Here is a 14,558-nt window from a genome sequence, read left to right on the forward strand (position 1 = left end):
ATCTAAGATCAGACAGCATTAGTTTAAGGTGAGGAGCAAATATTTTAAAGGAGATATGGGAAAGAATGTTTTCACCCACATGGTGGTACGAATATGGAATGTGCTGCCTGAGAGGGTGAATGACTCTGGTATTCTCATAACATTGAAGAAGCATCTGGGTGAGCACTGAAAAAGACAGGGCATAATAGGCTATGGATCAAGTGCAGGTAAATGGGATTAGAATTGTTCTGTGTTAGTTGGCTATCATAGATACAGTGACATGAAGGGCCTGTTCCTATGCTGTATGGCTCTAAGATTCTATGGCTGGCAGACTGGAATCAAAGAATAGGAATAAATGGGTTATTTTCTGAGTGGCACCCAATGACCAGTCAAGAGCATGGGGAAAAGACAGGAGATTGGCACTAGTTCATAATGCTCATTTGGAAGACTGGTCCAGTCATGTGGATCTGAAAGATCTTGTTTTACACTCTTTCTCTTCTGTAATCCTGTAATGGAGAGGAAAGTTTAAATTGAGGAAGAAAAGAAAGAATAGAGCAATATAGTAAAACAAGGATTTATTTAGAACAATCTTTAACAACAATTAGAACTGAGGGAATGGGGCTCCACATTTTCAATAATTACTATTTAGATCTGGAAAAATTGACCAGCTATCATCAATACTTTCTAAATTAATTGGTAAAAGCCAAGGAGACTTACAGAAACAAGAAGTGCTGGAGAGCAAAGCGGGTCAGGCAGCATCCATGGAGAGACAGCAAACTAATGTTTCAAATCGAGATACCTCTTCATCAGAGCTGATGTGAAGTGTGGAGGGGACAGTATGGGGAGGGGTGGTGGTGGTGTGTGTGTTTGGAGTGCTGGGGGAGAAAGGATGTTGATAGTTCAGATTAATTGATCAGAGTGCAGGATTGGCAGAACAATGGGGTGTCTAACTGCCAGACTGGAAAGAATTGACAGTCCCACTGGAGTGGAGGGAGGGGGCAGAGGGCAGGCTGACAGAGAATGTAGCAAATCAAGCTAAAAGGAAGGGAAGGAATGAGTTTGAAGATGTTAAACTCAATATTGAGCCCAGAATGTTGAAAAGTGCCCAGTTTGAAGATGAGATAGAGTCATGAAATCATAGAAATGTACAGCATGGAAACAGACCCTTCTGTCCAACCCGTCCATGCCGACCAGATATCCCAACCCAATCTAGTTCCACCTGCCAGCACCCGGCCCATATCTCTCCAAATCCTTCCTATTCATATACCCCTCCAAATGCCTTTTAAATGTTGCAATTGTACCAGTCTTCATCACTTCCTCTGGCAGCTCATTCCATACATGTACCACTCTCTGTGTGAAAAGGTTGCCCCTTAGGTCTCTTTTATATCGTTCCCCTCTCACCCTAAACCTATGCCCTCTAGTTCTGGACTCCCTAACACCAGGGAAAAGACTTTGTCTATTTCTCCTATCCATGCCCCTCATAATTTTGTAAACCTGTATAAGGTCACCCCTCAGCCTCCGACGCTGCAGGGAAAACAGACCTAGCCTGTTCAGCCTCTCCCTATAGCTCAAATCCTCCAACCCAGGCAACATCCTTGTAAATCTTTTCTGAACCCTTTCAAGTTTCACAATATCTTTCTGATAGGAAGGAGACCAGAATTGCATGCAATATTCCAACAGTGGACTAACCAATGTCCTGTAAAACCACAACATGACCTCCCAACTCCTGTACTCAATACTCTGACCAATAAAGGAAAGCATACCAAATGCCTTCTTCACTATACGATCTACCTGCGACTCCACTTTCAAGGAGCTATGAACCTGCACTCCAAGGTATCTTTGTTCAGCAACACTCCTTAGGACTTTATGATTAAGTGTATAAGTCCTGCTAAGATTTGTTGGTCATCCAGTTTTCCCTGTGATTCACTGGAGCATTGCATCATGCTAAGGTCAGCCTGCAACATCTCACCTTCAAACTAGACACTTTACAACCTTCTGGGCTCAATGTTGAGTTCAACACATTCAAATTGTGAAACCTTTCCTTCCCTTTCTTTCAGCTTTACTTGTTACATTCTCTGTCACCCTCTCTCTCCTTTCCCCCCGCAGTAGGATTGTCTGTTCTTTCCAGCCCGGGAGTTAAATACACCATTGTTCTGCTATTCTCATATTCCAATCATTTAATCTGAACTATCAACATCATTTTTCCCCCAGTACTCCACTCCCCCATTCCCATTATAGTATAAATGCTGCCCCCTCCACATTTCACTTCAGCTCTGATGAAGAGTCATTTAGACTCAAGATGTTAGCTTGCTTTCTCTCCACGTTGCCTGACCTACTGTGATCTCCAGCATTTTGTGGTTTCAGTTTGGATTCCAGCATCTGCTGGAGACTGAGGGGGATCTTATAGAAGTGTACAGGATCATGAGAGGCATGGATAGAGTGAATGCACTCAGCCTTTCTCCAAGGGTTGGAGATTTGAGGACTAGAGGGCATCAGTTTCAAGTAAGAGTGGCAAGAATAAATGGGAATCTGAGGGGCAACAATTTTACACAGAGGGTGATATGTATTTGGAATGAGTTGTCAGCGGAAATGGCTGAAGTGGGTACATTAGCAACATTTAAAAAACACTTGAACAAATACACGGATGGGTAAGGTTTAGAAGGATATGGGCCATATGCAGGGAAATGAGGTTAGTGTGGATGAACATTTTGGTCGGCATGGACCAGTTTGGGCTGAAGGGCCTGTCTCCGTGCTGTTGGACTCTACAACTCTCTCTGCAGTAATTTGCTTCTTGACTCAGAATGATTTGATTTAACTTCCTGAGGCTTGTTTAATTCATATCTAGTGTGCAAATGCTATGGAATTGTTATTTCTTCAGATTTTAATTGTTAGAGAATTTTGTGAAACGAAAGTACGTTCTTATACTTTCCCTTTCTGTTTTAATCCTGTCTTTCTTTTCTCTTTTATCCAATTTGTCTTCCCTTTACTCCATGCTGCTTAATGTTAACCCAGACAGTAAAATGTCTGTCTTAGGCAAAGCTCGCAGTGAATGGGACATCTTTGACAGCAACTCTTGGATTTTTGCACTTTAACACATGATTGACCTTTCCTGAAGTTGCTGTGCCATTTGCACTTAAACAACAGTGATCAATATTAGTCTCGCTGCTGTTGTAACAACAAATTTTGAGCCATTGTTGGATTAAGGAACCACGTTGCTAATTCAGTTGTGGCCTGGTGTGAAGCTATTAAGAGTAAGCCTGTGCATTTCAGTCCCTTCACTTTTTCCATTTTAAATCGGCAACTGAGTGCTTTCCACTGGCTCAAGTACAAAATGTTTGGAAATTTGCCAGTTGTGACCCAAATGTGATATTTCCTTTATGAGCAATCGGGGTTGGGGGGAATTAGATTTCCTTTGTGCATGGTTTTAGTAGACATTGTTTATAAAGAACAGATTTATGGATTCATTACACATGGCATAAAAAGGGAACTCATCTCCAATATAATTCTTAGCGAAGAACTGTTAATTTAAATATTGTTGGAGAATTCCATGCTTGGATGATATGTGTGCCATCATAAAGAAGCAGGCACCTCTGATAATAGCATGAGAGTCATACACATTTAACTTAGTTTTATATTCTGAAGTGTTTGGAAAATATTCATTGCGGCTCAGGGCTATGAGAAATGATAGCTTCTGCACCAATGAGACGAACAGTGATAGTTTCTGGAGTATTTTGTTTTTCTTCAACAGAATTACATTCTTACAACTAATCACCTTTGTTTGCTTATTTAAAAGTTCCAGTTCTACACATCTCCCACACATGTGAATATAACATCAGAAGGTGCAGTAACCCAGAATGCATCGCCTTGTGCGTTTGCTATATTCACAGTACTTCTCTATATTCCAGCTTTGTTTAAGGCCATCAAAATGTCAATTACAGTGTTTTACATTCCCCCTTGGAAGGGACATTTACACACATCCCTTTTTATTGTAAACAGAGCTGAAACACACCTTGAAGCATGACGAGCGTGCAAATCATTCAGTGTAATGTTGAAGTACACTAAAGATTTATCTCTTTGCCTTCTTTAACCACAAAACGTAGAACATAAAGCGAGACCTACACCAATATATTTTGTATATAGGTTGCAATATTAAACATTGCTTTGAACTATGATAAATCTGCAATTTTGTCATGCAGTGCATTAAGCAGAAAGATCAAACGTGTGACAATTATATTAACATTTCCTGTGTTTGACATATTGGAACCTGATTCCCTATGTATGGCTGGAGAACAGCCCAGTACTGGACAGCACTCGTAAATCCCCTGATGTCCTGAAGCCTTCTTTATATATTTTTTCATGGGATTTGGGCACTGCTGGCAAGCCCAGAAATTGATGCTCATCCATCATGGCCTTTAAATTGAATGGCCTACTAAGTCATTTCAGAGGCCAGTTAATGGCTAATCACATTGATGTGGATGTAGGCCAAAGCCTACTGGGTAAGGATGGCAGATTTCCATCCTGAAGCAACATCAGTGAACCAGATGGGTTTTTATAACAATCAGCCTATTGGTGACATTACCAGAGATTGTTAAGGTTTTGTGAATTATTTGAATATAAATTCCACTTGCTTCACAGTGTGAGGTCTCCAAAGCATTAGACTGGGCCATTGGATCACTAACATCAGCTGCACCTACCTCTCATCCATGGGCGTTGGCTTCTGCCATTTCCCAATACCTTCATGGTCACTCCTCAATCTATTTGGAGGCCTCTCAGGAACTATAGACTTGCATTGCAGGTTGCACGAACAACTGCCATTGAGAAGGCTGCAGCACAGATTTTGTACAAAGGGCATGATAGTTTACAGGAAGGGATTTATTGACCACCACACATGCCTCCCCAGTGGAGGGTGTGGTGGGGAGTGGGTGGGGTGGTCACTACTTAGGTGGAATGTCATAGGGGCAGAGAGGATGGTTGGAGGGGAAAATTCAATGTCATGGGTCTCCACATGGGAAGGGTGCAGGGTGGAATGAGCAGAAGTGGGTTGTCGGGATGTAAAAGGGGATATGGGAGATCTGGGAGGAACCTAGCAACCAGCCATAGCCCAGTGCTGACAGTTTCAACCGTGAGCTGTGTTCCTTGCTATCACTTTTCTAGATGGTGGATGCAACCGAAGAATGGCCAGGACAATGCCGCAGCTTGGGGCCGGGGTTGGGGTGGGGATGGGGGTGGGGGTGGGGGGTTGGGGCACCGGTTGGGAGGGGGCATGGCCAATGTCAGTTTGATGGGAGAAATGGCAGCACAATGGCTCAGTGGTCAGCACTGCTGCCTCACAACACCAGGAACCCAGATTCGATTCCTGCCTCGGGTGACTGTCTGTGTGGAGCTTGCACATTCTCCCCGTGTCTGTGTGGGTTTCCTCCGGGTGCTCCAGTTTCCTCCCACAGTCCAAAGATGTGCAGATCAGGTGAATTGGCCACGCTAAATTGACCATAGTGTTAGGTGCATAAGTCAGGGGTAAATGTAGGGGAATGGGTCTGGGTGCATTACTCTTCGGAGGGTCAATGCGGACCTGTTGGGCCGAAGGGCCTGTTTCCATACTGTAAGGAATCTAATCTAATCATCTAAAATACAGGATCCACTTTTACTGGACATTCATACACTGAAGGGCAAATACATGAAGCATTCGCTTGCAAATTTCAGCTACATTTCATTTACAAATACTTATTTGCTCATTTTCAATGTATGATGTGTGAGAGTGCCAAGGTGTTGAATGCTGATGAAAAGTGTCCCATCAATTGTGAAACTTCCAAGGATGCTGCAAACAAGAGGAAAAAGCTGCACAATATTGCCATGTTAGTACAATGATAGACTGTTTGGAATTCAGTGATAGGTTTCATGTTTACAGTAGGTTGAGGACAGGAAGGGGGTCAGAGCACAGAAGGCAATTTCTTTTTGATGTCTTTCTTCATTAACTTTGGTTTGATTTGACTTATTATTGTCACATGTACCAAGATACAGTGAAAGGTAGTGTTTTGCTTGCTATCCAGGCAAATCGTACCTTACAATAGTACATTAGAGCAATAGAACAGAATGCAGAATATAGTGTTACAGCTACAGAGAAGGTTCAGATAACGATCAACTCTAATATATGAGAGGTCCATTCATAATTCTGATAACAGCGAGGAAGAAATTGTTTTTAAATCTGTTGGTGCGTGTTTTTTATCTTCTGCCTGATGGAAGAGGGTGGAAGATAGTACAGCCAGGGTGTGTGGGGTCTTTGATTAAGCTGGATGCTTTCCCGAGGCAGTGGGAAGTGTAAATAGATTCAATGGATGGAAGGCTACTTTTCGTGATGGACTGGGCTGTGTTCAAGACTCTTTATAATTTCTTGCGGTCTTAGTCAAAGTAGTTGCCATACTAAGCTGTGATGCATCCAGATACGATGCTTTCTATGGTGCATCTATAAAAATTGGTAAGAGCCTTTGTGAACAAATCAAATTTCCTTAGTCTCCTGAGGAAGTAGAGACATTGTTGTGCTTTCTTGACCATCGCGTCAACATGGGTGGACTAAGATAGATAGTTGGTGATCATCACTCCTAGGAATTTGACACTCTCGACCATCTCCTCCTCAGCACCATTGATGCAGACAGGGCCATGCCCTCCACTCTGCTTCCCAGAGTCAATGACCAGCTCCTTCATTTTTCTGACATTGATGGAGAGATTATTGTCTTTACACTCTGCCATTAAGCACAGAATTTCTTTCCTATAATCTGTCTTGTCATTGTTTGAGATCTGATCTACATCAGGTTGTCATCACCAAACGTGTAAATAGAGTTGGGGTAGCATTTGGCCCTCCCACCGTGCATGTATAATAAGTATAATATGGGGCTTAGTACACAGCCTTGCAAGGCACTGGTGTTGAGAATTATGGTTGCAAAGTTGTTGTCTAGACTCACAGATTAGATTAAATTCCCTACAGTATGGAAACAGGCCCTTTGGCCCAACAAGTCCACACTGACCCTCTGAAGAGTAGCCCACCCAGACTCACTCCCCTACCCTATATTTACCCCTGCCTAATGCACCGAACACAATGGGCAATTTAGCATGGCCAATTCACCTGACCTGCACATCTTTGGATTGTGGGAGGAAACCGGAGCACCCGGAGGAAACCCATGCAGACACGGGGAGAATGTGCAAACTCCACACAGACAGGTGCCCAAAACTGGAATCGAACCCAGGTCCCTGGCACTGTGAGGCAGCAGTACTAACCACTGAGCCACTGTGCCGCCTATGTGCGCTTATGTGTGCAGATAGTCACACCAACACTATGTTCAGGATCTGAGTAGACAGCCAGAGACTCCATCCGGCCTACTGATTGTGGTCAATGGATCAGGAAGTCAAGGATCCAGTTACAGAGCGGGGAGTCGACACCTAGATCTTGGAGATGAGTTTGTTTGGAATTATGGTGTTGAAGGCAGAGCTGTAGCCAATAAGTAGGGTCCTGATGTAGGTATCCTCATTGTCTAGATGTTCCAGGGATGAGTGTAGGTTAGGGAGATGGTGTCTACCGTGAATCTGTTGCACCAGTGAGTGAATTGTAAAAGATCAAAGCAATTTGGTCAGCTGGAGTTGATGTGAGCCATGACTAAACTCTCGAAGCACTTCATAGTTACGGAGGGCAGAGCCACTGGGTGGTAATCATTGAGGTACACTGCATGATGTTTCTTTGGCACCGGGATGATGGTGGTCATTTTGAAGCAGGTGAGGATTTCAGATCAAAGTAAGGAGAGATTAAAGATGTCTGCAGATAGTCCCACCAGCACTATGTGCAGGATCTGAGTAGGCAGCCAGGGATTCCATCTGGGCCAGTTGCTTTCTGTGGTTTCACTCTCAAGAAGGCTGGTCTGACGTTTGTAGGGGTGACCTTGGGTAAAAGTACATCTGAGGCTGTTGGGATCAGTAACACCATTTCACTGACCTTCTGTTCAAAGCAATTGTAGAATGCATTGAGCCTGTCAGGCCGGATGTACTGTTGCCCATGATTCTGTATGTAAGGGAGTGTTAGCCATGTGCCATTAGCCATAGGGACAGAGTGTTATAGAGTCATGCAGCATAGAAACAGACCTTTCGGTCCAATGAATCCATGCTGACTAATTTTCCCAAAACTAAACGCATCCCACTTGCCTGCATTTGCTCCATACCTCTCCAAACCTTTCCTATTCATGAACTTATCCAAATTCTTTTAAATGTAACTGTACTTGTATCCACCACTTCCTCTGGCTGTTCATTCCATACACAATCTACTCAGTGTGTAAACCAGTTGTGTCCTTGTGTCCTTTTTAAAATGTTGCCCTCTCACCTTAAAAAAAATCCCCTAGTTTTGAACTCCCCCACCCTCGAGAAAACAGCTTTGATTTCACCTTATCCATACCCCTCATGATTTCATAGACCCCCCCGTAAAGTCACTCCTCAACCTCCTATGCTCCAGTGAAAAATGTCCCAGCCTTTCCAGACTATTTTAAAAACTCAAACCCTCCATTCCCAGAAACATCCTGGTCAATCTTTTCTGAACCCTCTCCAACTTAATAGTATTCTTCCTATAGCAAGGTGACCAGAACTGCACACAGTACACCAGAAGAAGCCTCACCAGCGTCCTGTACAACATTAACATGGTGCCATTACAATGCTGGTGAGGTCCAATGCTGAATTGCCAATGCTTGTCTGATGGCCTTTCAAAGATGGCACATGTGCAAGAGATGCTGGCCTTGGAAGGTATCCGCTTGGTGCAAAGTTGTTCCAGGAATGGCACATGGTGAAAGGGGCTAACAACAGATTTAAAAATCGCTGATTCTTGCTGAGTGGTCTCTCGCCGTTGGGTTGTATGCGGCATCATAGGCACAGGGTAGATAGTCAATGAGATAAATTTGGAAGGTACAGCGAGAAATTATGCCAGGCCTCAAAACAAGCAACCCTCCAAAAAACTTGATGCAACACACACTTCACCAAAACAAGTAAGATTCAGCCCCATACATTTTTTTTTCCAAAGGAAGGTTGCTCTCAAGTGTGTTTTTGATGTGTGATCTTTATTCTAGGTATCAATCTCTAATACAGATGGCAGAGGAATTATCTGCTCTCCATAGGTTGATTCCTTCTAACTGTGCCAATTCATTACTCTGCCCTTCTCTCCAGTTTTCTACCTTGACAAGAAAGCTGCATCTATGGCTGAATTTGACTTGACTTGTGTTAATGGCACATTGATTGTATTATCAAGGTTAAGAATAACCTGAACTTTAATTAATCAACCTTGACTGACTCAGGTATCCTTGAGACAAAATTTATTTTTGGCAGTCTAACAAATCAGCGGTTATGTACCTATCTCAGCGTCAAGAGCCCTAGGTGCAAGTCCCACCTGCTTCAGAGGTGTGAAATAACATATTTGAATAGGTTGATTTAAAAATCAATTATTCTTGCTGAGGGGCCTCTCGCAGTATAGTGGTAATGTTCCTGCCTCTGAGCTAGAGGGTCTCGGTTCAAATTTCAGGAAATATCGTACACCGTGTCTGAATGAGTTGATTCAAAATACTGTAGGAATAGATGGTGTTGTCAGTGGGTGAGTAATCCTGAGATCCTGGTAACGTTCAAGGTTCAAATCCCATCATGGCTGCTAGTGGAATCTGAACTTTGATGCAGTGGTAGGCCACTTACCTCAGGACCAGAAGGTCAAGCTCCATCTGGCCCAGAAGCGTGTCCTAACATGTCTGACACAGCTTTTTGATTGATAAGGGGGTCAAAGATTTTGGGAGAAAGCAGGATAATAGTGTTTAGAAACATATCTGCCATGATGAAAAGGCAGACCACAATTGATGGGCAGAATGGCCTAATTCTGTTCCTATAAATTATGATCTTACGGTCTAATAAATTGCTCTCAACCAAAATCATGCAGTAATTATTCATCTCTCTCATTGATCGTTGAGGGATTTGTTTGTGATTGCAAGTATTGATGTTTTTAGCTCTATGACTTTCACTGAAAGGTTCGTGAGAGATCCTGCATTCACAAGTTGCCTCAATAGGCATAAAGAAAGACAAGAGGTCATTAGGAGGTCAATGTAAGAGGAAGATACGGTTGCGATTTAGGTTTGTGGAAGGAAAATCTCAGCTGGAGTTCCTGTTCTTAGCTGACTGTTTGGTCAGCCTCACATCATGACAGATTAACCTATCGGTACTCACCGTCCAGGTTTAGATTTGAGCAAAGGATACAAGATCGATTTGTGTCTATATGACTTTGAAATACAATACTTGCAATCACAAACAAATCCCGCAAAGATCAATGAAAGAGATAAATATTTACTGTGTGATTTTGGTTGAGAGCAATTTATTAGACCATAAGATTGTAATTTATAGGAATAGAATTAGGCCATTCTGCTCATCAATTGTGGTCTGCTTTTTGATCATGGCAGATATGTTTCTCAATACTATTGTCCTGCCTTCTCCCCACAACTTTTGATCCCCTGATCAATCAAGAGGCTTGCTTTTTTACTTTTCACCTTGTCTTGTGGATCCTTAACGTCAGCCTGAGGTATAGACCCAGCGTTCTAAATCCCAAATTTAACATTCTATCCAAGGGACAGTCACTCGAAAAGAGCAACACTGTTTCAGTATGACATAGCATTCCACCCTCTTGCCGCATGTCCTCTGTGCTATGAATTGGGTAATTGGTGAGTACTTGGGGTGATGGCTGTGAACCTGTGTCTCGGCATGTGTAATAAGAGAAAAGAAGCATTCTGATCGCTGCAGCTATTCTGTCACTGTCGGAGCTTTGAACAAAATTACAGCTTCAGAACCCTACAGCATGTAGTTATGGGCTTGACAGCTTGTTAGTTTACTCTGGCTGTCAGAATTCAGGCGGCTAGGAAAGTTCTTTTGATCTGAGGCTTGTAATACCCTGCTGTTTGCTTGTCTTGCTTTCATGGAGTCTTTGCAACTTAGCAGACGATTTCCCTTCCTTGCTTGCTGCTTGGAATCACTGCACCACCGCTCACATTTTCCCCTCAGGATTACTGTGTGGGCTCCGCTTGGCTTGTAGGAACCGTACTAAGAACCCACAATGACTGCTTAAAGAGTTCTGATCCAGGAGGCAAGGGTAGAGCCAAGAACGGGCTTGAATATAGCCCACACCTCCGGTCCTCCAAATCCTGGAGGAGGGAAGTTCAGCCCTTTTGTGAGGGGTTAGGGAGAGAGTATTTTTTTCAGGTCAAGTTTGACATTGCAGCCAATCCACTTTGAGCATGCCTCGATCAAGGGCTTTTCTGAGTGCAGTGTTGTTGTCCTTACCACTGAGCCAGGAAAGGCTTTCTTGACTCCACCAACATGAGTCATATTTAAAAGTGGAGCGTGACTTGAGAAACGGCTAGTTCTGTACATAACAATGGATCGGGATTTGTGCTGTTCCTATGAGGCCCAGGCTCAGTTTATCTGAGCCAGCCTGCATGTGACTCCAGATCCACAGCAATGTGGGTGACTCTAAACTGCCCTCTGGCCAACTAGGGCAATCAATGCTGATCCAGCCAGTGACACCCTCATCCCTGAATGAATGAACAGGAAAGTAGTAGATAGATGGAAGTTTCATTCCAGCAGCCTAGGCTGGATATCTTGAGGTAAAGGTGCCAGAGTTCAAGGCACGATGTGCCAAATTAGCATAGTCAACTAACTTCTTTGCTCGACTTCCATAGCAACATCTGCACGAATCAATAAACCAATTGCTACCTTACAGTTGCCATGGCAACAGGGAAGCAGACCACAGTCTGGAGTTATGTAACCATAATTGATTGACACAGCAAGGCTGACTGCCCTTGCAGCTCAGGAAACATGAGCTGCATTACCAGAATTTGATTTCCTGCCAAATCCCAAATAATTTGCTTTCAAGGTGTTAATGTATTTATATAGATCTGAGACTTACAAGAACTTAAAGCACAGAAGGAGACCACTCAGCCCACCATGCCTCTGCTGGTTGGAAGATCCATCATCCTATTCCATGTGGCCACTGTTTGTCAATAACCCTGCAGATTCCACATCCCCGAGTTCGAATCACTTCTAAAATGATTTATGGAATCACTTTCCACCACCGACAATTTTATGAGTGTAAATGATTCCCCTCCTCTCCATTTCAGATCCCTTGTCAATAATTTTAAATCCATGATCCAAATTCCAGAGAAAATATTTTACTTACCCCTTCTATCAGAAGTACCATCATCATCATAAAAACTTCCATTACGTGACCTCTTAGCTTGTTTTGTTATAAGAATAATTGTTCTACATTTTCAACTTGTTCTCTGAATTGAAATCCCTCACATTTAGCAACTGATAAGTGTCTTCTGCACTCTTTCTAACGCCCCTGCATCCTCCTGAAATGTGGTGTCCAGAATTGTTCACAATGCACTAACCTGGAACTTGTAAAATTCTCACATGATCTTCTGTGTTTCTTTTTTTTAAATTTATTGTCTATTCCTAGCTGCCCTTGAGAAGGTGGTGATGAGCTGCCTTCTTGAACTGCTATAGCCAATGTTCTGTACGTTAACCGACAATGCCCTGAGGTAGGAAATTCCAGGATTATAACCCAGTGATAGTGAAGAAATGCTGATATATTTCCAAGTCAGGATGGGGAGTGGCTTGGAAGGGAACTTGCAGGTGGTGGTGTTCCCATGTATCTGTTGCCCTTGACCTTCTAGATGGAAGTGGTCATGAGTTTGGAAGGTGCTGTCTGAGGATCTTTGATGAATTTCTGCAATCTGTCTTGTAGATAGTACACACTGTTGCTAATGACTATCAATGGAGGGAGGTAACTGAATGTTTTTGGATAGCTGCCAATCAAGTAGGCTGCTTTGATGGTGTCAAGCTGCTCTTAAGTGGTGTTGGAGCTGTACCCATCCAGGCAATTGGAAAGTATTCCATTACTCTCCTGACTTGTTGAGTTTCTAGTCCATTATAACACCCAGGAAGTTAAAAGTCAGGGATTCAGTGATAGTAATACCATTGAATGTCAAGGTGGACTGATTGGATGCTCTCTTGTTGGAAATGGTCATTGACTGACACTTGAGTGGCATGACTTTAATTTGTGACTTATGGGTCATGCCTAAATATTATCTAGGCCACATCATGGTTGATATAGTAGGGGCAGGTGTGCTTCCTGATGGAATACAGATTAATAATTTGAAAGTACTTGGTGTGATTGATATTGGGAAACAATGTAAATAATGCTTGTTGTTATGACAGTTAACATACAAATTTCTCATCATCATGGCTCAATATTTGCATCCTTCAGGGACACTACAAAGCTAAGTCAGGTCTCCATGAGACTCAGATTGACCACATATTGCTTTATTATTTACAGTCCCTGCCATGATTACATCGTACCCAAACACCACCCTGGCAACTCAGGGACAGAAGAAAGAGGTCAGCTGCACTGCACATGGAGAGAAGCCCATCATTGTCCGCTGGGAGAAAGAAGACACCATCATTGACCCAGAGCGTATGTTTCGTTACGTTGTATCCACCAAAGAGATTGGAGATGAGGTGGTTTCTACATTGCAGGTACTGACTGTGAAACTTAAAAAAAAAAGTCTTGCTTTAATTTCCCACCACAAGACTGATGGGAAGATGAAGATGAGTTGATTCATTGAACCTGCCCACACCACAATTACCAGGCCACTGATTTTCTTCGCCTCATTCTGTTCCCAAGCTGTGACACTTAGTGAATGGCTCTATTGCTAGTGGAAACAGTTGCTCTGTACTTACTTCATCAAAACCCTCTGTGTTTCTGAAACCTCCATTAAATCTTCCATCAACGTATCTGTTTTAAGGAGGACAGCCATCTTCTCTGGCCAACACGAGTCCCAATTTAACAATATTTAGCTGCCTTATTCCAGAACCCTCATTAGACTTTTCTGTATTAATGACACATCAGTAGATTGTAACAAGGGCACAGTGTGATTAGGTACAATGAGTGTAAATGATGATCCCTGGTCTAGAGGGATTATCTTTTGAACAAAGGCGACACAGGTTGGGACTCCATTCATTGGTATTTAGAAGAATGAGAGGTGATTTTATTGAAATATGCAGGATTCTTAAGTGGCTTGACTGAGAGGTTGTTTCCCATCAGGAGAGTCTTGGACCAGATGGCATAGTCTCAGAATAAAGGGGCACCAATTTAATCATGATATGAGGTTGAATTTCCTTGCTCAAAGGATTGTGAGACTTTGGAACTCCTTACCACAGAGAGCTGAGAGGGCAGAGTCCTTGTGTACATTGAAGGCGGAGATAGATGGATGCTTGATCAGTCAGGGAAATCAAGAGTTACGGGGAAAGGGCAGAAAAGTGAATGTGAGGAGTGTCAGATAAGCCATGATCCTATTGAACTGCCAAGCAGGCTCAAGGGGCCAAGTGTCCTTCTCAGGTTCGTACTTCTTATGGTCTTAATATTCCTTTAAGTGCATATTAGGCCTTTAGGATCCACAAGTAACACTCACTCCATCCAATCCGCAATACAAAACCACCTTGAACAATCCTATATTGTTTGGAATTTA

The 14,558-nt window shown here is 42.9% G+C and overlaps 1 protein-coding gene across 5 annotated transcripts in view; it reads left to right on the forward strand.

Moving 5' to 3' along the window:
• The window catches only part of LOC122555394 (cell adhesion molecule DSCAM), a 706,376-nt gene that overhangs the window by 514,095 nt on the left and 177,723 nt on the right, over positions 1–14,558 (forward strand). For all 5 annotated transcript variants that reach the window (XM_087992496.1, XM_043701363.2, XM_087992497.1 and 2 more), the window contains one exon: positions 13,367–13,566. In XM_087992496.1, the coding sequence (XP_087848622.1) occupies positions 13,367–13,566 (200 nt within the window). The remainder of the gene's footprint in view (positions 1–13,366; positions 13,567–14,558) is intronic.

This window comes from Chiloscyllium plagiosum, unplaced genomic scaffold (assembly GCF_037043375.1).
Source record: "Chiloscyllium plagiosum isolate Xiang-an unplaced genomic scaffold, Cpla_swu_hap1 HiC_scaffold_12, whole genome shotgun sequence".
Taxonomy (NCBI): Eukaryota; Metazoa; Chordata; class Chondrichthyes; order Orectolobiformes; family Hemiscylliidae; genus Chiloscyllium; species Chiloscyllium plagiosum.